Source organism: Notothenia rossii, assembly GCF_949606895.1.
Source record: "Notothenia rossii genome assembly, chromosome: 9".
Lineage (NCBI taxonomy): Eukaryota > Metazoa > Chordata > Actinopteri > Perciformes > Nototheniidae > Notothenia > Notothenia rossii.
The window spans coordinates 49,997,967-50,020,207 of record NC_136907.1 but is presented as its reverse complement, the minus strand read 5'-3'; the positions used below and the strand labels follow the sequence as shown (position 1 = coordinate 50,020,207).

The 22,241-nt window shown below is 43.1% G+C and overlaps 1 protein-coding gene across 1 annotated transcript in view; it reads right to left on the bottom strand.

Annotated features, from left to right (window-relative positions):
• LOC307018292 (Y+L amino acid transporter 2) overlaps positions 1 to 22,241 on the bottom strand; it is a 41,278-nt gene that overhangs the window by 2,515 nt on the left and 16,522 nt on the right. Inside the window, exons 3-9 of the mRNA XM_079648460.1 lie at positions 12,337 to 12,462; positions 12,115 to 12,259; positions 4,047 to 4,170; positions 3,831 to 3,934; positions 3,647 to 3,743; positions 3,413 to 3,562; positions 2,138 to 2,321 (exon numbers count right to left, since the gene is read on the bottom strand). Of these exons, the coding sequence (XP_079504586.1) occupies positions 2,138 to 2,321; positions 3,413 to 3,562; positions 3,647 to 3,743; positions 3,831 to 3,934; positions 4,047 to 4,170; positions 12,115 to 12,259; positions 12,337 to 12,462 (930 nt within the window). The remainder of the gene's footprint in view (positions 1 to 2,137; positions 2,322 to 3,412; positions 3,563 to 3,646; positions 3,744 to 3,830; positions 3,935 to 4,046; positions 4,171 to 12,114; positions 12,260 to 12,336; positions 12,463 to 22,241) is intronic.

The window sequence follows — 22,241 nt, the reverse complement described above, 5'->3', positions numbered from 1 at the left end:
AAATGTTTTTATTAATGGACTGGACTAATATAGTACCTTTTGTAGTCCTTTGCAATCACTGAACCACTTTTACAACAAATCCAGCATTAACCCATCATACACTGGTGTCAAAGGTTGCCAGGAAAATTGCCACCGACTGCATGGTCAGGCGATTTTTAGTTTTAGCTCAAAACGCCCGGATGTATTAGCAAGATCTTTTGATTATTTCATTTAAGATTACTGGACATACTTGACTAGCATTTTTAAGCCATTTTCAGGCTTGAAAGTAACAATATAGATACCAATATGTTGTCAGTTTAAACAAATAATGGCTGGTGGGACATTTTTCTCTAAAGTTTCCATTTATGTGAAGAAGCTTGTTGGAGTGTTCAGAAAAGCTTCTGCAGTCTTGATTGAGTATACTTCAGAATGCTAATGGTAATGTTGTACTTGGGTATCTAGAAGTCAGTATGCTATACTGATTGAGAATGTAGTATGTATGGTCATCCTCAATTGGCAAAATTCTCGCAAAATGTTTGAAAGTAAGCATTGACCTTGAATTCTAAGGATAGGATAGCTCGCCTGGCAGTAAGTCTATGTTTACCGACCGTCATGTGTGTTCGTTTCCTAGAATGTATCAGAAGACATAAATTATGTTTCTGAAACACGATTCACGTGTAATAGAACATGTATGCATTTCACGATACATGTATATATAGAGCTAGGACAGTGAGTTGTTGTTTCTTTCTAGACTAAAAGGTAGCTTGGTGCTAACATAGCAGCTAAAAGGCCAATGCTAATCATCTGTTGCCATGCTCGTTGCATTGAATTTGAACGTGGCACTGATCAAATCAAAACCTCAAGATGGCATATACAGTAGTGCAGGGGTTCCCAACCTTTTTTCCCAAAAGCCCCCTCAAATGACTCCTGTTGGAAGTTGCGCCGCCCCCCACACACACACACACACACACACACACACACACACACACACACACACACACACACACACACACACACACACACACACACACACACACACACACACACACACACACACACACACACACACACACACACACACACACACACACACACACACACACACACACACACACACACACACACACACAAGGGGGGGAGGGGGGGCTCAAAAGCGGTAATTAAAGTTTCAAAGTCTCAAAATGCTACAACTACTGTCACAAACTGGATGAATGTGAAGTATGTTGTCAAAGGAGGGTGAAAGCGTAATTAAGGAGCACTATTGGAGTGACTTTGATGGTTATTGGACTCAGGATTCATTCATTTGGATTCCCGCTGTATGAAGAAATTAAAGGATGGTGCAATTGGAAACAATTCACAAAGAGATTAAACTGTTTAAAACACATGCTCAAAGTAAGCCGGATTTTGCCGACGTGTTTATGTGGATTCGAAATTCATAAATAATCTACAAAATGTAGGAGACCGATCTGATCAGAGCAACTATGACAAATAATCCAACTGAAACCGGCATGGACAATGACTATGTTTTAAAATGCACTTTTTTCTAACATGTGTATCCTTGTGACTATTATTATTTTGTTGTTTTGTTTCCCATTGTAAAGCGTCCTTGGGTCTTTTGAAAGGTGCTATAAAAATTAAAATGATTATTATCCAGACAAGCCTGGTTTTGACACTTTACGGGCAGAAGAAACATTTCTATTATAGAAACAATTATACATTTCTGTCTTTTTATGCCTATAATAGCTACTAACTTGAATTTGTATTTAAATTAATTAATCAATTATTTTGTATTGTAATGTAATGTAGAGACAAGGCTTTTAGTGACAATCCTGTATTGCCTTACAATTATTATTATTATTATTATTATGTAAAAAAAAAGTCTAAATATGATATTTGGCCTCAAATCATCGGAGGCCTGGCGCCCCACCCCTGCAATCTTTGGCGCACCCCCAAGGGGGGGCGTGCCCCCCAGGTTGGGAACCTGCAGTCGTGTATCTGCGATGTTTGACTTAATTTTTGTATAGTTGGTAAGTAGCGACACATTGTCCCTATGCTTTGAAGACGGATCAGCAAACAGTACAGTAGATGGCAAACATCCTGAACCTTTAAAAAATATTACATTCTTTACACGGCCATTGATGCTATTTTGAGAACTTACCATTCAACGTGCGTATGAATTTGGGCCTCCTATCTTCAGGCAGGTAAATAGCCAGATAGTAGACAGGAACCCCAGTTAGAGCAATGCCTATTCCTATTAGAGAATTGATGGTGTCTCCGTACAGAGGGACGACGACTAAGAACACGCTACACAGACAGTAGACGAAGGGGAAGAATAAAGACAACTGTGGAGACAAAAAGACAAAAGAGGTCAGTTTGGTGACTGACATCCGAGTTTCTTTTTATGTTTAACATGCAGAATAATGATTAAAACTATTAGTTAACTATGGTATCATCAGAGCTTCATGTTATGTGCATAAGAGCAGGCACAGCATGAAAGACCCTCTTAGCTTTCCGCTCAATGTCTTTGTTTGATTAACACAAAAAAGTCACTGGGTTTGCGCTGTTACAACTTAAGTGCAGTGAAGAGAATAAATAAAAAGCTTCCTCAGACCCCTTAGGCCACTAGTATGCTGGAGTCTCTCCTCTGGTGTCTATGTTTTCAGGTGATTATTATTATTAATAATATGGGCCTATAGAGCAGTTAACCAATCAGAGCAGACTTGGCTCTGGTTTCAGACAGAGGGTGAAAAGAGGTGCTGCCGCACAGGCAGTATGAGAAAGATAAAGAGCATTTTGAACATTAAAGCATGGAGACAGCTTGGAGACACATACTGTGACAGTAGAGTAGAGGAAAAAAATACAAATATGAACCTAAAAATGAGCAGAATAGGGCCCCTTTAACAATATGCATTTCATAACATTACCATGTCTGAATTAATACATTTTAATCTTGATTATTAATGTAACTACAGATGTATCTGCCAGTGATACATAGGAGGTTCGAAGTGCAATTATTAGAGAAAATATTACTTCAAACCATAATATTTGAAATACTCACAGTAACTAGAATTGTCTATGTATGCACATACTGTATCTATAGAAACGTTTTAGGGCCAGTCATAATGTGAAGGAAGATACATTGTTTGGCTAGCATTTCGAGTTGTTAATGAATAAAACTGAACTTTGAATAGTCAGGCATAAGAAAAACTAAATTAAAGAAGAGAGACTTATAATTATGTTTTGCCTATTGAAAACAAAGTTTAAATGTTGAAAATAAATGTTAGTATAGTTTAGGCTTGACACTTCACTTTATTCTTAATTTTTAGTTGCCTAATTTTTCCGCCTTGGCCCTTATACTCGTCCATACATATGCACGATGTGTTGTATGCGTTGCAGGGTATTCATTACAGTATGAAGAATAAAAAAGCCTCACCTTCACGGGCCTGTGTCTGTCTGGCTGAGTGATGCGCAGGTAGATGAGGCCGGCCACAGACAGACCCACATAGAGCCAGTAACTGAAGCTGAAGTAGTTGATGAGCTGGAACACGTCCTCCACACACAGGAAGATCAGCCCCATCAGCCCCTGCAGAACAACAATACACATACACTACTTTGTATGCATTTCAGGAATGTGATGTCAGTTTTATTCAAAGACAGGTTTCCTTACATTGAAGAGCAGTGCAGGTATGGGGGTATAGCGCTCCACGTGGATCAGACTCAGACTGTTGGGGAGGTGGCCCTCTCTGGCCCCGACGAAAAACAACCTGCATGAAGCATTAACAAAGTTGGAAAGTTATTTTCAGAACGTTTATCAAGATAAGAGCCTGGTCAGTTCAGTTCTTCCTGTTTACCTGGAGGCAGCGATGATAGAAGCGTTGAGTCCTCCGTAGCAGGACATGGCCACCGAAACAGGGATGATCCACCTGAACGGCCCCAGGACTGCATTCCCAAACGTCTGTGGGGTTAGATCAACGTGGTTTACTACACTGTCTGAAGTTAGTGTGCCAAACAGACTATATTTAGCAGCAGAGTGAATCATCTCCCTCAGGACACGGTTTGTTTCTTACCACAGCGACAGCATCACTGGCCAGCAGAGACGGCATGTCCAGAACCACGTAGTACGCCACGTTGGTCAGCAGGTAGATGATGGTCACTATGGGCATGGAGATGGCGATGGCCAGGGGTAGATTCCTAGAACAAGAAAACATGATTCTCCTATCTTACCGAAACGTGGATTACAGGAAGTTGATGTGACGACAACATTATTTCACCCAAGTGACAATTGAAAGCTGCAGGAATGAGTCCTTCAACCCGGAAATGAGTCAGCATTTTTGCAATTCCACTTTCCTCGTCTCAAAGTCAATGAATAGGTTTTTCGATTTTTGTGGTAAACACAACTTTAAGAGATTTCAATCCTTTGCTCAATCTAAAATACATCAGTTTATACCCCACTTGTGAATTTTAAAGCTTTAACATGTATTTTAAACCCTGTGTTACCTTGAATTCTCCAAGTAAACTTTATTTTCCTCTCATAACTCTACTGTGAATGAACGAAGAATTAAGAAAAACGAAGAAAAGTCCTGATGAATGGAAATAAATGGTCACTGCATTTAACAACAGAAAAACCATATCATACATCCATTTACAACCTCCCACAAAACCTGTGTAGTAGAACGTTGGGTTACGCATTGTAACCCTTGTTATATTAACACAGGCGGAGCCCTCTACTGGACTCTATGGGTACTACCTTATCCTGCGAGCATTCTCCCACTGAGACTTCTATAGACATAGCCGGGCCTTGGGGCGGGCCTACCTTAATGCACGCGCATCTCACCGTATAAAATGAGGCCTCGCCTCCTGACTATCATCCTACACCTGTCTTCAGCGAGCGGAATAGGACAGACAGTGCCCTGAGTAGAGGGTTCCGCCTGTGTTAATATAACAAGGGTTACAATACGTAACCCAACGTTATATCTCTCACAGGCTCCACCCTCTAGTGGACTCTATGGGTACAGTGGGTGGGGCCCTGATGTATACGCGCACTGTCGTCCAGCAATAGCATTCCACCCTACTGCCCCTGATCGGCTTCTCTGGTCAGCAGCTGCTGCCCCACCTTCTCCTTTAACCCGGTTGTGACCGAGGAGACATCTGGGCTGCGGCTGACAGAGCACACCCTGCTGCGCTTACCTCGCAGAAAGTGTGCTCAAAAAACAGTGCTGCGGTGCTTCGGCGCTGCGGCCCCCCCCCCCTCCGCCACTAGGCGGATGGGGAGAACCCCCAGCCCTGTATGGGCTCACTGTGCACCCACCTCCCCGAGTCCCTAAGGATCGCAGGGAGAGTGCCGGTGCCCATGCCCAACACTCAAACACTAACACTACCGCACTAGCTCTAGGAGGTTGCTGTGTCGAGACTCTGTTAGAGCCCAGCGCCCACCTATAGCCCTCTTCAGGCAGGTCCCTCCCTATCCTGTTCTGGATGCGTCCGTGAACACTGTGATGTAGGAGGTCACCCGTCCCAGTGGAGACCCCCTCCGGAGGTGATCCGGGGACCCACAAACCCGGAGGTTGCCCTCGACTGAGGGGGGGATGTTGACCAGCCGCCGTTTGTGCCTCTTGGGATCCAACCGCAGGCTGGAGAACCACCTCTGCAGGCGGCGCATATGTAGTAACCCTAACGGGACCACCATGTGAGCAGTAAAAGCTGTCAATGATGCCCTCTGTCGCAGCCTGTGAACCGCCCGGAGAAGGGACGCACGTCTGCTCTCCGACAGGGTGGCGTGCAACGCGCCTGCATCGAGCACCACACCCAAATACAACGCCTGTTGGTGAGGTATGGGGGTGCTCTTTTTCCAATTGATCGCAAAACCCAATTTGGTTAGGTGTGTGATCAATCGTGCTGTGCAAAACATTGCCTGTTCCCGGACCCAGCCATGACTATGAGGTCGTCTATGTAAAAGAAAACTCTCATGCCGTGTGCGTGCAGCGGTTGAAGCGCTGTGGCCACACATTTGCTGAATGTGCGGGGGATAGGAGCCTGTTGTATTCGTAGGCTATCCCCTGGAAGGCAAAACGCAGATACTTCCTGTGCTCTTCAGCAATTTCTACATGAAAGTACGCGTCTTTCAGGTCGATGGTGGTGAACCAATTGCCTGGCTGCACAAGCCCCAGTAACTGTTTCACAGTTAACATGCAGAATTTCCTTCAGGAAATGTGGCGATTCAGGCCGCGTAGATCTAGAACAGGTCTGAATTCCTCTGTCTTCTTGAGAACCAGGAAGTAGGCTACATGGAATAAAGACCCTTTTCCCTGTGCTGAGGGTGCACAACAGACTCAGCCTGTTTCTGCACCAGAGCCTGAATCTCTGTTGAGAGGAAACCCATATCCTCCTGAGACGGACAGATTCACCTCTCGCATGCCCATAAAAGGGGGTGGGACGCTGCAAAACTGGAGTGAATAGCCCCGTTTCAGAGTCCTATCCATCCACTTTGATAGTACACAGCTGAGTTTCCATTCCCCATAACATTGTGTTAAAGGACAAGCCCTCAGCTGTGGGGCCGCAGCTATGAAGCTGTGGTACTCTCTGGCGACCCGTCCCACCGCAAAACTCCCCGTGAAGGGAAGATCTGCCCATGGAGGGTCGACACAGAAAGGGCCGATTATTTACTGAGGACCCTGAACGCACCGCCGCATGCTCATGTGTGAGCGCTTGCTCCCTCATAATGCTGTTCTCACCACTACGGTAAACAGCATTAATCGGAGTCCCTATAGGCGTAGTGTGTTCTACTGAGGACCCTGAACGCACCGCCGCATGCTCATGTGTGAGCGCTTGCTCCCTCATAATGCTGTTCTCACCACTACGGTAAACAGCATTAATCGGAGTCCCTATAGGCGTAGTGTGTTCTACTAAGGCCCCTGAACGCACCGCCACACGCTTTTCTGTGAGTGCGTGCGCTGCCATAGTGCAGGCAGCTCTGCATTAATCGGAGTCTTAGCCCCAGGCTTAGTGTGTTCCCTAACCATGGGCGCGGGAAGGGGGGTGCTGAGGGCGCTGCAGCACCCCCTAGCGGCAGGCAGGGGGTGCGGAGCTCCCCTGTCTGAATTATTATTTGACGGTTATTGCTGCTCCCGCTGTGCATAATCTGTGTAATATGTAGCCAATAAATTCCACATTGTTGGTAAAATAATATTTTGGCCTGCCCCGAATGTTTTTTCTGTAGCCCCGGACAATTCTACCTCAATAATATAATACATTAACCTTGCTTTACGTGAACCTCATCAAGACACTAGAAAGGACGGCAGAATTGTAATTTCCCGTGTTCAGTGAATGCAACAGAGGCAAGACACCACACCAATCAGAGAGTTGCATGGAAATAAAAGTGTGCTTGTGTCATTCAAGCTCGCGGCTCTGTGTGTGTGCGGAAATAGCGCATTTAGTGTGTGTGAGAGAGGGGGAGAGAGAGAGGGACCGGTGCCAGCAGCAGGGACCGTGTTGTTAGCATCTGGTTAGCTAGCTGCACTAACGGACATACGGAGCTGTTTGTTCCACAACAAGCTGGAGGAGAGCTCTCCTCTCAGACTGAGAGGCTCAGGTGAGCTAAAGGACTCTCTGAGTGTTTAAATAGTTAACTTTAGTCTAAGTTATCTCAGTGGGTCTCAAACGGTTTGGTCAAAAATTATTCAAAAGATTATTTCCGCGGCACACCTTCATATGATCATTATAGTTATAAAAAACATAAGAGAATAAAGGAAAAACAGTTATGAAATACTATATGGAAGTAAAACAAGAATACAGTTTGAAAGGGGAGTGATTTGTAAAATATCCATAAAGAAAAAAGAACATCTGCTTATAGTTGTGTTTCATCTGGGTGTTGAGAGATGTATCCATAGATCTCTTAATGTTGCTCTCAAAGTGCACCAGATTGATGCTTTTAACTTCAATCTTTAAAAAAAATCTTCCCGGGGGAGCATCCCCCCGGAACCCCTAGAGGAGGTGAGGTCCGCTCCCGACTCGTAAAAAATAGCACTTTACCCCTGCCTATATGCCGTGAGCTGATTATCGAGCCTTCATTGTAACAGTCGCGGGTTTACTGTGTGTTTGCGTGTGGGGAGTTTTTTTGTGCGTGCTCTATAGTGCCCGTAATAGTGTTCACTGGAGTCCAGCACCTCAGCACCCCCACTCAAAATACCTTCCCGCGCCTCTGTCCCTAACAGCAATACTCCGGCCATAATGTCTCTGTACACGCATAGCACTATGATAGCACTGTCTGCGGTTTAGGTTTATCACTCATCTACGCACTCCCACTAGCCTCCTCTCTTACGGCCCGTCTACACAGCGGCGTGCGTTGAAAGCTTCACCCTCCACTTTGAATGGGGTGACGTCACTTTTCGCCGAACTGCATTGTGGGAAGCGACGCGGAGCTTTGCTGGCGTGGCTCGCTGCAAAAGTTGAGCAATTTTCAACTTTTGATGCCTCGGCAGAAGCGTCAGCCAATCGAATCATATGCCAGTACAAGCTCTAGCCAATGAAACCGCTGCTTGTGTGTCAGGGGCGGGAGATTCATATGATTGGTTGTTGGTCGAGTCTCAGACACGCCCACCGGCAAGCTTCAACGCATGCCGCTGTGTAGACGGGCTGTTATGGGAGCTACGGCTGGGGCGGCGAGTGGGGAATTTGTACAGACATTAGACCCTCCAGAAAAACGCGATCCTGCGATCTTAGAATTTACCGCATAATCAGGAAAATGGCGCAGATTTTTAAAAGGCCGCAAAATCCCCGCATTTTTCCACACAAAGTTGAGAAAAAAAAAAGTTAAGTAGTGATGATGATGACGTGACGTCATCAGCTCGCGCATCACAGAAGGTAAACAACACCGTAGAGTGAACGCGTGGAACTCACACGAGAGAGAAAACACCAAGATGAAAAAATCTGATCCATCTCATTTACCGACGAACATTTCTGCTAAAGACCGGGCAAAGCAGTACCCCGATGTATTTCACAAAAGTGGGGGGAAACTATTCTGCACCCCGTGCAACTGTGTATTGGAGCATAAGTCTTAGAGAAAATCGACGGTGACGACCCACTTTGATTCTTTCAAACATTCGAAAATGCTTTCTGCTGCTGCGGACAAGAAGCCAAACAACTCACGTTCACCGAGGTATCAATCTCCAAAACCCTTTCGAGGGCTACAAGAAACTAAGTGAGTAGCCTACAAGATTGAAGCTGGTCAGATAACGAACGAGTAAATGAAAACAGAATGAGGCGGAGGTGTGTGTGTGTGTGTGTGTGTGTGTGTGTGTGTGTGTGTGTGTGTGTGTGTGTGTGTGTGTGTGTGTGTGTGTGTGTGTGTGTGTGTGTGTGTGTGTGTGTGTGTGTGTGTGTGTGTGTGTGTGTGTGTGTGTGTGTGTGTGTGTGTGTGTGTGTGTGTGTGTGTGTGTGTGTGTGTGTGTGTGTGTGTGTGTGTGTGTGTGTGTGTGTGTGTGTGTGTGTGTGTGTGTGTGTGTGTGTTTAATTGAATAGGAAAGGGGTTTAACGTTAGTGGCGGGTTTTGTGTGAGAGAGAATAGATAAGACAGCCCAATATTTAAAAAAAAATCTATTCTTTTTCGCAACTTTCCGCATATTTCGCAATTTCATCACATAAAAACCCCGCATGTTTAATCGCATAATCAAGGATTTTAGCCCGCATAATCAAGGATTTTAGCCCGCATAATCAAGGATTTTTGCCCGCGTTTTTCTGGAGGGTCTAAGACATCATCATGTGTAAGTGTAGCATTGTGGAAACAAAAGACACTTAAACTTGGATACAGATCAATTTTTTCTTTATTCTTAAAGGTTTTCAGTTGAATCTGTGCATTAAATATGGAGCAGGCGGGATTCGCCCTTGCGTCTCGGGCGGAGAGATTTCCCCCCCCCACGCCGAGACGCTATCTCCCCCCCGCCAGTAAGCTCCGGGCAGACGGCGCACCCCACCCGGCCGCTCTTTGCTGCTGAGGAGCATGCCGAGGTCGGGCAGCCCGCCCCCGTGGCTGCAGATACGTCGGTACCACGGGACGGCCGGTAGACCGCGGTCATGGAAACACCGTTCCGGCGCCTCTCCCTTCGCTTCACTGTCGCACTGCGCTCCCTCACCTGCATGGAAATCCGCGGAGGGGCCGGAAATGGGGCCAGCGGTAGCATGCGGCTAAGCTGGATTCTTTCCTCCTCCAGGTGGCTGAAGCGCTGGGTGACCGAGGAGATCGACCCAAAGAGCCCCTCCGTGGACACGGGGGCTCCGAGGAGATATTCTCGGTCTTTCTTAGATAGGGCAGTGAGTCCTAACCACACGTGACGAGACGCCACTGTGGCCAAGGAAATCATCCGCCCTGCTGCAGCGTCCATGCCATGAATCAGATTATTCCTCTGACCAATAGCGCGGCCCGGATAATCGCTCCTGTCCTGAGACAGGAGGGCGGGGCCGTCTGCCTGAGGGGTGATCAGGGAGACGCCCAACACGCCAAGATTATTAGCTGCAGCCGCCATCTGCGTACCGAGCTTGAACATCATGTCTAGATATTCCAGGGGTGTCTCGGTCCCGGGGCAGGGGTCGTTTACCCTCCGCCCAGCCGCCCGCGGAAGCAGATGGGCCGCCAGGCTCTCATCAAGGGGGGGGCAAGCCCGGACATGTCATGTCCGAGCGGCCCTCCACCTTGATGATGCCTGCCATAGCGGCTACTGGGGCCTTAGTTTTAAATGGCTGCTGCCATGTCGCCTCCACACACCGCCATATACCTGGCAGCTGGGGCGAAACGAAGGTCGGCTGCGCTGGATGCACCGGGCCGTAAAAACCCCTGTCTCAGGCGGCTTACAGGCCTCTGTGGCAGCGGTGGGGGGAGCGGTAGTCCCTAGGTCTATAGAAGTCTCAGTGGGAGAATGCTCGCAGGATAAGGTAGTACCCATAGAGTCCAGTAGAGGGCAAAGCCTGTGAGAGATGCAGTTGCAAGAAAAAGTATGTGAACCCTTTGGAACTACCTGGATTTCTGCATAAATTGGTCATAAAATGTGTTCTGATCTTCATCTAAATCACAACAATAGACAAACACAGTCTGCTTAAGCTAAAACCACACAAACAATTATATGTTTTTATGTTTTTATTAAACACACCATGTAAACATTCACAGTGCAGGGTGGAAAAAGTATGTGAACCCTTGGATTTAATAACTGGTTGACCCTCCTTTGGCAGCAATAACCTCAACCAAACGTTTCCTATAGTTGCATATCAGACCTGCACAACGGTCAGGAGGAATTTTGGACCATTCCTCTTTACAAAACTGTTTCAGTTCAGCAATATTCTTGGGATGTCTGGTGTGAATCGCTCTCTTGAGGTCATGCCAAAGCATCTCAATTGGGTTGAGGTCAGCAAAATGTCTTGATAAACTTGAGAATTCATTTTTCCGTTGATGATGGCAATCTGTCCAGGCCCTGAGGCAGCAAAGCAGCCCCAAACCATGATGCTCCCTCCACCATACTTCACAGTTGGGATGAGGTTTTGATGTTGGTGTGCTGTGCCTTTTTTTCTCCACACATAGCGTTGTGTGTTCCTTCCAAACAACTCAACTTTGGTTTAATCTGTCCACAGAATATTTTGCTAGTAGTGCTGTGGAACATCCAGGTGCTCTTTTGCAAACCTCAAACGTGCAGCAATGTTTTTTCTGGACAGCAGTGGCTTCCTCCACTTTTATGACCAACTTATGCAGAAATCAAGGTAATTCCAAAGGGTTCACATACTTTTTCTTGCAACTGTATAACCCAATTCTCCTTCATCCAGCTATATGCTGCTTTTCCGATTATTTGTTCACCAAGGAGGCTTGTGACATAACAATGTTTTCTTCAAGTAGGGTTATCCAGGGTTAGTTGTTGATATACAAAGGGTCAGTTTGTGGGTGAAGTATCCTTTTAGCCTTAAATTATGCACTATGTTAAACAGCTGCCTGCTGGATAATTCTCTGTGAGTAAATCAAAATCCATAGATTTACATTCTGTACACAATGTACACAAGCAGATGCTTTGCCAGTCAACCAAAATAAGCTAAAAAGTTCCAACGTGTCTGTTTCCATGCCTCTAAACTAGTTTGTCTTTCAGTCTGTGAATGTGTGCGTACCTCTCCGGATTCTTTATCTCCTCAGTGACAAAGTTGAGTGTATCCCAGCCGGAGTAGGAGAACAGAGCTGAGTAGAGGGCCAAAGCTATGGCTCCAGGATCTGTGGAGGAGCCCTCAAACGGACTCTCCAAGGTCTTAGTTTCTCCTACACAAAGAGAAGTCAAAATGTAAAACACATGTTAATCCGTCCACGGATGCATTCAAACATTTACATAATCCTACCAGCAGATATCTTTATTATTCCTATAACGATGATGAGGCAGAGCGACATGAGCTTCGCGTAAGTGAAAATGTCCTGGACCAGAGTCCCCCACTTCACGCAGGCACAGTTAATGAAGATCAGCATACCTGGAAAAAAACAGAAGAAAATGGGACATATTGTACTTTCAGCCTGTCCTCATCCAAAAAACTACCAAATAGGTTGATTGTTCAGCAGTTTACGACCTATAATCACGTTTTAAAGTTTAGCAACTCTAGTGGCCGTGGTAAGACAGGGGTTCCAAACTTTTCAGCCCGCGACCCCCAAAATAACAGTGCCAGAGACTGGCGACCCCCTGTCGCCCTGTTAGTCAATTAATTTGTTTGCAAAGTTTGAGAAACAGAGCCTCATTGCGGGGAAATTATACAGATGGCTAGTCCGCCCCTGAAAATGTCTATGCAAACGTTATTATTAATAATAATATTTTCCTTTTTTTTTTGTAATCATCTCGCGACCCCCACTCGGGGTCTCGCGACCCCCACTTTGGGAACCCCTGGTGGAGTGGTGTAGTCTACGTGATACGCTGGTATACGCCGTATACCCACTAGAAAATGCCAGTGATTTCCGTATGCCCTCTTAAAAATGAGCGATGATACGTAACAACATCATTTTGTGACTTCGCTTTCACGCTTTCGCCCCCTTCTGTGTTAATACTTTTGGACGTCTGGGGCTTCCGTCGCCTTTGGCCTGTTGCTAAGCAACAGCAACACACTTTGTTCGGCTCTGACAAACCCCACGTTTCTCTAACGTTATCAGAATTTGATCCTTCCATCATTCAAGTTCGCGGGGCGCTAAACAGGAAGCAAACATGAAACGAAAACAGACGAAAATATTTTAATGTTTTCCGAAGTTTTCCCCTATTACCACTACAGAAGAAGAGCCAGGTCAGGCGGCTGTCCTAAAGGTGACAGAGAACGAGCCCGGCGCTACCGCAAATTTACCCGGTAAGTGGAATTAGCATGGTTATCATTAACGTAACAGTAGCTGGAATGTAAGAACAGGCATCCTTGGTTAGAATGGAGGGACAGAAACTTAGGTAAATGTCAGCACACATGCAAAGGAAAGCTGATCTAAACAACAGAAATTCATAAAGTCAATGACTATGCAAATGAGAGTTAATTCATGGTCATGTTAAAAGTGCATTTAAAACATTTGCACCATTATATTACTATATGTTAGTTATCAATAGTTGTCAAATAATTAGCTATTGAAAAAGTGGAACATTTTTCTCCTTTTATCTGCTTTTCATGCATTTGTTAGCCATGATGTAAATATTGTAAGCAGTTTATTAAATACTTTTGAGTAAATCTTGGCTCTTTTCTGCAGATATTATTGGTAAAAACTTGTATTATGCTAATTAGTCATGGTTTTGTTTATTTCCAGGTTGTGCTCTTTGCAGCGCTACAAAATCAACAGGTGTCCTCACAGAACAACGAGTGTCTATGTCTGAGGAGTGGGTGCACTTTAAGATCCAGTCCTCAGATTCAAGCAGATCAACATCTCTGGCCTCTTTGAGAAACAAGATTAGACGACATGAGACGTCCAGAGCACACAAAATAGCCCAGGAGCTCACGGAGAAGGGTGGACAGGATTTAGTTGGAAATTTGGTGAGAGCTGTGTCAGAGACAGTGTTTGCAGTAGGCCATATTGAGATTTTGATAAAAATGTCGATTAATTGTTCAACCCTAGAAGATAAGTGGGCTTTTTCCATCATTGTTCATTCTTTTATTTTTTTATTGTTAATGTCTCTGGCAGTTAAAAGTCACATAAAAATGCTTATAATACATTGACATGTTGATAACACATAACCAGTCTCAAGACTAGTCTATGCATTAGTAAGTGTGATGGTGTTCATGAGGTGTTGCTTCTAGACAGGATGAATACAATTATTACAGTATACCCACTACAAAAAAGTAGACTACACCACTGCCCTGGTGTAAGAAACAACAATTTGCAGCATATGGGCTGATGCTCCCGTTGATTGCAAACGCTCCGGCGGGTCGTATATTCACAAATAACCCTCTCTGGAAAATCCTAAATTGTAGAATAGTTTGGCCATTAAAATGCTTTTTGATTAGATTTCGAGAAGTGTATAGTGTACTTTTAGAATAAAGTGGATGTGTAGGATCTATAGTTTGATAGCAGTGGCGGCTGGTGGAAAATATTTTTGGTGGGTCTGTTGATATAGTGAGTAAAACTATTTTTTGGGGAGAAATTACCCCTTAAATTGGGACTTCTGGTGATGTAATGGCCCCATAAAATCGTGGTTCTAGGGCCAGGAACAACCAGGCTGAGTCGGGCTGAGTATGCTAAACTAACTGCGGTCAAGCCAGCCTCCACTCGGGAAAACTTAGTCAAGCCAGCCCTCACGTGATATTGCGGTGCGCGAATATCCTATGCATTACGGTAGAGTAACAAAAAAAATCATCCCTCTGTGTTTAGATGAGAATAAAACAAAAACTGTCCAGTATCAAAGACTCATTTCACTTCAGGGTGATAGCAGGACATCCCGTCTAGTCACTCAGAAAAAATCAGGACATTCTGATTTAGAGTTTCAAAATAAAAGACCTTTGAAATCTCTATTGTATGAGCTATCATCCCTGTTTTTAGATGAGAATAAAACAAAAACTGTCCAGTATCAAAGACTCATCTCACTCCGGGGTGATAGCAGGACACCCCATGTCGTCACTCAGAAAAAATCAGGACATTCTGATGTACAGTTTCAAAATAAAAGACCTTTGAAGTCTCATATATGAGCTATCATCCCTGTCCCCAAAGGTCTTTTATTTTGAAACTGTACATTAGAATGTCCTGATTTCTTCTGAGTGACTACATGGGATGTCCCGCTATCACCCTGGAGTGAGATGGATCTATGATACTGGACAGTTTTTGTTTTATTCTCATCTAAAAACAGGGATGATAGCTCATATATGAGACTTCAAAGGTCTTTTATTTTGAAACTGTACATCAGAATGTCCTGATTTTTTCTGAGTGACTACATGGGGTGTCCTGCTATCACACTGGAGTGAGATGGATCTGTGATACTGGACAGTTTTTGTTTTATTCTCATCTAAAAACAGGGATGATAGCTCATATATGAGACTTCAAAGGTCTTTTATTTTGAAACTGTACATCAGAATGTCCTGATTTGTTCTGAGTGACTACATGGGGTGTCCTGCTATCACACTGGAGTGAGATGGATCTATGATACTGGACCGTTTTTGTTTTATTTTCATCTAAAAACATGGATGATAACTCATACAATAGAGATTTCAAAGGTCTTTTATTTTGAAACTCTACATCAGAATGTCCTGATTTGTTCTGAGTGACTAGATGGGATGTCCTGCTATCACCCTGAAGAGAAATGAGTCTTTGATACTGGACAGTTTTTGTTTTATTCTCATCTAAACACAGAGGGAGGATTTTTTTATGACTCTACCGTAATGCATAGGATATTCGCGCACCGCAATATCACGTGAGGGCTGGCTTGACTAGGTTTTTCCGAGTGGAGGCTGGCTTGACCGCAGTCTAAACTAGAGAGAGAATCGCTGTCAAGGGGGCTACAACTACAACAAGATGAACATATTTGACCGTGATTTAATTGTAATACACGTTTCAAAATGATGCCGAAGTAACAACATACTGATACCGGATAGTAAAAACCATGAATTAAGGCTTTGACAAGTCTGCAGACAGACGGCAGGCGAAAAACCTTTTAAAATGCGTGTTTTCTAATGGAGATTTGGCTAAGCTAACGTTGTAAATGCTCCCACCGTCCACACTCACAACAACGGCCTATACAGACATAAATAAACCAGCGACTGTATTCGCCATGACACAGACAGTATGTGGTTGGTACTTGTTTAACTTTTGTCTAGTTTCTGAACAGATATGAAGAGCTGTGAGCTCTGAGTGCTAAGAGCTAAGAGCTGTGTTGTTTTTCTGGGGAGCTCATTGAAGATGACGTCACGGCTCCGCCTACACTGCGTTACTATAGATACTGCCCCAGTTCCTCACGAGTCTAAAAAACAACTCACGTCAACGCACGTAAGCAACGTGGGCGCCGAGTGAGCGCCCTCGTGACCAAAATATTTGACGGCGCTGATTGGCTGAAATTATGTTTCGGCGGCATAGTTTACTATTGAGACTTTTGCAACGTGCTGGTTGCTGCTGTTTGGCTCGGGGGCAGCGTCCTGTAATGATAAACTAATGCCAAGGGCAAGGCCAGGCAGGAAACATGTGACTTATCAGTAACTTTAGACATCGTAACACAATTTTAAACAAGATTTTATTGTAGATTATACATTTTACTGATACCAATTGTATGATATTTACCTTGTTCATTAAAAATAAAAAATATAAAATATATACATTTTTGAAATATATATTTTTTGAAATATATATTTTTTAATTTAATATTTAAAAAAAAAAAAATTGTATGTGGGAAGAGGTGGGGCGGCGCCTCTAGCGCCCCTATGGGCCGGCCGCCACTGCCCAGTTCCTCACGAGTCTAAAAAACAACTCACGTCAACGCACGTAAGCAACGTGGGCGCCAACGTGAGCGCTCTCGTGACCAAAATATTTGACGGCGCTGATTGGCTGAAATTATGTTTCGGCGGCACAGTTTACTATTGAGACTTTTGCAACGTGCTGGTTGCAGCTGTTTGGCTCGGGGGCAGCGCCCCGTAATGATAAACTAATGCCAAGGGCAAGGCCAGGCAGGAAACATGTGACTTATCAGTAACTTTAGACATCGTAACACAATTTTAAACAAGATTTTATTGTAGATTATACATTTTACTGATACCAATTGTATGATATTTACCTTGTTCATTAAAAATAAAAAAAATAAAATATATATATTTCTTGAAATATAATATTTTTTTAAATATATATTTTTTTATTTAATATTTTTTTTAATATTTTTTTTTGTATGTGGGAGGAGGTGGGGCGGCGCCCCTAGCGCCCCTATGGGCCGGCCGCCACTGTTTGATAGATATTACGAAGATGATTTGAGGTCTCACCAGGAGAACGTGTATATACTACATCTTTCCCCTATCATTTCTATTGACGGCAGCGCCCATGTAAAGTTGGCGTCAACCCTCACGGGGTGAAAACAGTCATGAGTTTTCATAATAAAACCGGAAGTATTCCCCTCACAGTCAAATTATTTGACAGGGATATCTGCCGTACTCATCCACTAAGAAACATCAGTTTATCCTTGTTAATTACACAACATTGATTGATTTAAATTGTGAACAATGCTTTTGTGTTTTTAACCTTCGATTCGGAGAAACAAATAGTTTTTTCTGAGTTTAGGATGGCCTCAGCTATCGTTTGGGACTACAACATCCGCTTTGCTTGAAAAACCCAGTGATTGAGGATTGATCACAGCTCTTGGGACACACGTGCTGAGACTGAGTAGACGGAGATAGGAGTGAACGTTGAAGTGAGTGCGAGATTGAGAGCAGCTGGTGGAATGGCTTCTTTGAGTCCTGGAGAGGAGGATATGGAAAGTGCATCTAAAGGAGGATGGAATGAAGTAAGGAAAAAGACTTCAAGAAAGAAGATAGACATGTCAAGTGACAGTCTTAGTGAATCTGATTCACAGAATGAATTGAAGAAAGTAAAGAAAAGGATTGAGAATTAAGAGTGGAAAGTGATTGTGGAGTTTGGTGAGCAATCCGCAGCTAAGCTACATCCAGTGGCCCTGACTAAAGCAATTCACAAAGAAATTGGATCGATAAAACAAGCAAGATTTCTGAGCAAAGGACGGATGTTGGTTGAGTTGATTAATGCAAGACAACAGGAAAAGTTACTGAAAATGAAGACCCTGAATGAAGTTCGAATTAAATGCCATGTTCCTGGAGCAAATCGGAAAATACTTGGAGTTATCAGTGGAGTTCCCATAGAAATAGGCATAGAAGAACTCAAGAAGGAAATTAAAGGGGGGAAAGTGACTGTAGTAAAGCGTCTTCCTACTAGGTATCAAGGTAAGATAGTGGATAGTTTGTCTGTTCTTCTTCAGTTTGAAGAAACAATGCAACAGAAGATAATGATCGGTTGCATGAGCTTTCCAGTAAGAGAATTCATCCCTAAACCTCTGCGGTGCTTTAAGTGCCAAAGGTTTGGGCATGTGGCAGACAAGTGCAAAGCAACTAAGCCCAGGTGTCCAACATGTGCGGGGGAACATGAATATGGTAGTTGTACTGCCGGTGCTAAGGTGAAATGTTGTAACTGTGCTGGGGAACATAGTGCTGCGTATCAGGGCTGTGAAGTGCAGAAAAAGGCCAAGGAGGTGCAGAGATACAAAGTGCAAAATAAAGTCTCATATGCTGAAGCAACAGAAAAGGTTTCACTAAACATAGCTAGGAAATCCCAAGTAGCATCAAGTATGTTCTCTTCAAAAGATTTTCCCAAACTCCCACAGGCAAAGGAAAGCCCCACAAAGTGTTCACATAAGTGTGTGATAGGAGAGGATGCATTGATTGTTAATAAGTACAAGTTTGTGGCCTTTATTGGAAAAGTGGTGAATGTTGCATTACAACAGACAAAAAAGAGGTCAAGACTGAAAACAATAGTGGAGGCAGCAGGTGAATTTTTGGGGATAAAGGATATAACCGTTGAAATGATACATGAAATGCTAGCCACCAATAATGATGATTCACAGATTGAGTAGATGAATGGTTTTTCTCATTCTGCAATGGAATGCTAGAAGCCTTATTGCAAATGGACAAGAATTCAAGACCTATATATATCAGTTAAAAGAAAAACCAGACGTTATTTGTATTCAAGAAACATGGCTGAAGACTCATTTGGACTTCATAATTGGGGGATATACTGCTATAAGACAAGATAGAAATGATGGTCAGGGAGGGGGATGTGCAATCTTTATCAGAGAAGTCATGTCTTATAGTAAGCTAACTTTTAAGAACAGTCATGATTTAGAAATAGTGGGTGTAGAAGTTTGGATTAATAAAAGGAAAATTAGTGTCCTGAATTTTTATAATCCATGTAATAAACTCAGAATAGAGGAATTAGACAGTCTTTGCCAAGGAAATGAAATAATATGGTGTGGTGATTTTAATGCACATAATACAATGTGGGGAGGGAGATCAACAGATTACAACGGACAGGTGGTGGAGGATTTAATGGAGGCAAAGGAATTAGTTTGTTTAAATAATGGGCAAGATACAAGGATCAATTTTAGAGATGGAACAGAGTCTGCGATCGACCTAACTCTTGTAACAAGTGAATTAGCTTCTGGTAGCAGTTGGGAAGTATTGACAAATAACAGTATTGGGAGTGATCATCTTCCAATTATAATCAAGTTTGATATAAATCATGTGGTTGAGCTAGACGGTATCATGAGATGGACTTTTTCTAAAGCAAATTGGGAGATGTTTGCTAAATTGTGCGATAATGAATTGGATCAGATTGATATGGCAGAAAGTATTGATGAAATAAATGAGCAATTTACTTCAAATATAATTAAAAGCGCTAATCAAACTATTGGGAATAAAACTGGGAAACTTGGTAAATGTGTTAAGATGGTACCGTGGTGGAACAAAGACTGTAATGATGCAATCCGAAACAAAATCAGGCTGTTTGGAAAGCTAAGAAAGACACATTCATTACATAATTTATTAGAATATAAAAAGGCACAGGCTCAGGTAAGGAACATTGTTAAAAGAGCAAAAAGTGAGTGTTGGAGAGGATTCTGTTCAAGTATTGGGAGAACTACACCATTAGATAAAGTATGGGGAATGATTAAGAAGATGAGGGGAATAAGACATCAGAGTAACCTGCCAGTATTAGAGATTGGAGGGGAAGTTGCCACTGGTGCTTTGGAGAAGGCAGAAATTCTAGCTGAACATTTTGTCAAAGTTCATTCTTCGGAAAATTTGACAGAAGAAGGTAAGATCAGGAGGCAGGAAGTGTTAGATGAGCATCCTAATGTATATGAAGAAAGACATTCGTCGCAGAGTGTTGTAAATATACCTTTCTCTATTCAAGAGTTGAGAAGAGCATTAAGTAAGTGTAAAATGACTGCTTCTGGGAAAGATAATGTATGTTATATAATGTTGACCAAATTAAGTGATTTTGCATTAGGAAAGCTGCTGGAGATGTACAATAAGATCTGGGAGAAAGGGAAGCTGCCAGTAATATGGAAAGAGTCAGTCATTATTCCTATTAAGAAACCTGGGAAAGATCCAACCAGTCCAGGCAGTTATAGACCTATAGCTCTGACATCTCACTTGTGTAAAGTTATGGAAAGAATGATAACAGAAAGGCTAACATACTACATTGAGAAAAATGAACTAATGACTCCTTATCAGAGTGGGTTTAGAAGAGGGCGGAGTACGTTAGATCCACTGCTGTGCCTGGAGTCTGAAGTCAGGAAAGCCCAAGCGAACAAGGAGTGTGTTGTAGCTGTATTCTTTGATGTGGAAAAAGCTTACGATATGATGTGGAAGGAAGGATTATTAATAAAACTGGACATTATGGGTCTGGGAGGTAATGTATATAATTGGATTATGGATTTTTTGTTTGGCCGTGCCTTCAGAGTCCGAGTTGGCAAGTCATATTCTCGAAGGCATGAAGTTGAAAATGGAACCCCGCAGGGGAGTGTCATCAGTCCTCTTTTATTTTCTATCATGATCAATGATATATATACACAAGTAGGATCTAATATTGGTAAGTCACTTTTTGCAGATGATGGAGCTATTTGGAAAAGGGGCAGAAATGTAAAATATATTGTAGCTAAGATTCAGGAAGCCATTAGGGAAATTGAAAGCTTGTCTCTGACATGGGGGTTTAGATTGTCGGTGGAAAAAACTGAAACTTTATTTTTTACGAGGAAAAGGATAGGTGAGGAGGTTAGGTTAAAACTTTATGGACAAGATCTAAAGAAAGTGAAGACATTTACATTTCTGGGAATATGGTTGGACGAGAGAGTCACATGGAGTACTCACATTGATAAAGTCGTAGATAAATGTAAAAGGGTTTTAAATGTTATGAGGTGCTTGGCAGGCATTAAGTGGGGGGCTGATAAAGCTGCTTTGAGGAACGTATACACGGCCTTAATTAGATCAGCCATAGAATACGGACTAATAGTGTATGGGTCAGCTGCACACTCTTCTCTTCAAAAATTAGATAGAGTCCAGGCACAAGCACTAAGGATATGCTGTGGGGCAGTAAGATCTACACCAGTGTCGGCACTTCAGGTAGAGGTCGGAGAAGTACCTATTTCTTTGAGGAGAAAAGCAGTTAATTGTTAATTACTGGGCAAATCTACAGGGTCATAAAGATACTCACCCTACTAAACAAACTATACAAACAAGTTGGGAAAGTAACAAAATAAAAAAAGAAAGTTTTTGTTTTTGTGTTTGTGTTTCGGAAATATGTAAGGAATTCAAAGTTAAGGAATGGAATATTAGTCCGACGGTGTTGTTATCAGCTGTTCCACCATGGTTGCTACCTCAACCTATAGTAGATTTATCACTATTGAAACGGGTACATTCAATGAAAAACAAATTCAATGTACAGGCTTATGTGAACACTGTTCTACATGAACAATATGGGCACTTTATAAAAAATATTTACTGGTGGATCCAAAAATCCAGAAAATGGTCGAACGAGTTGTGCATTTTATGTTCCTGAGTTAAAAGTCAAAGTGGGAAAGCGTACAAGTGATCACATTGCAGTATATACAGTAGAGATGATGGCTATCTCTCTAGCACTTCAGTGGGTAGAGGAAATACAGCCAATGCGAGTGGTCATTTGCTCTGACTCCAGTGCAGCTCTGGAGAGTATAAACAACTTCTCTTCAGAATGTCGTCAGGATATTTTACATGAAATTTTACAA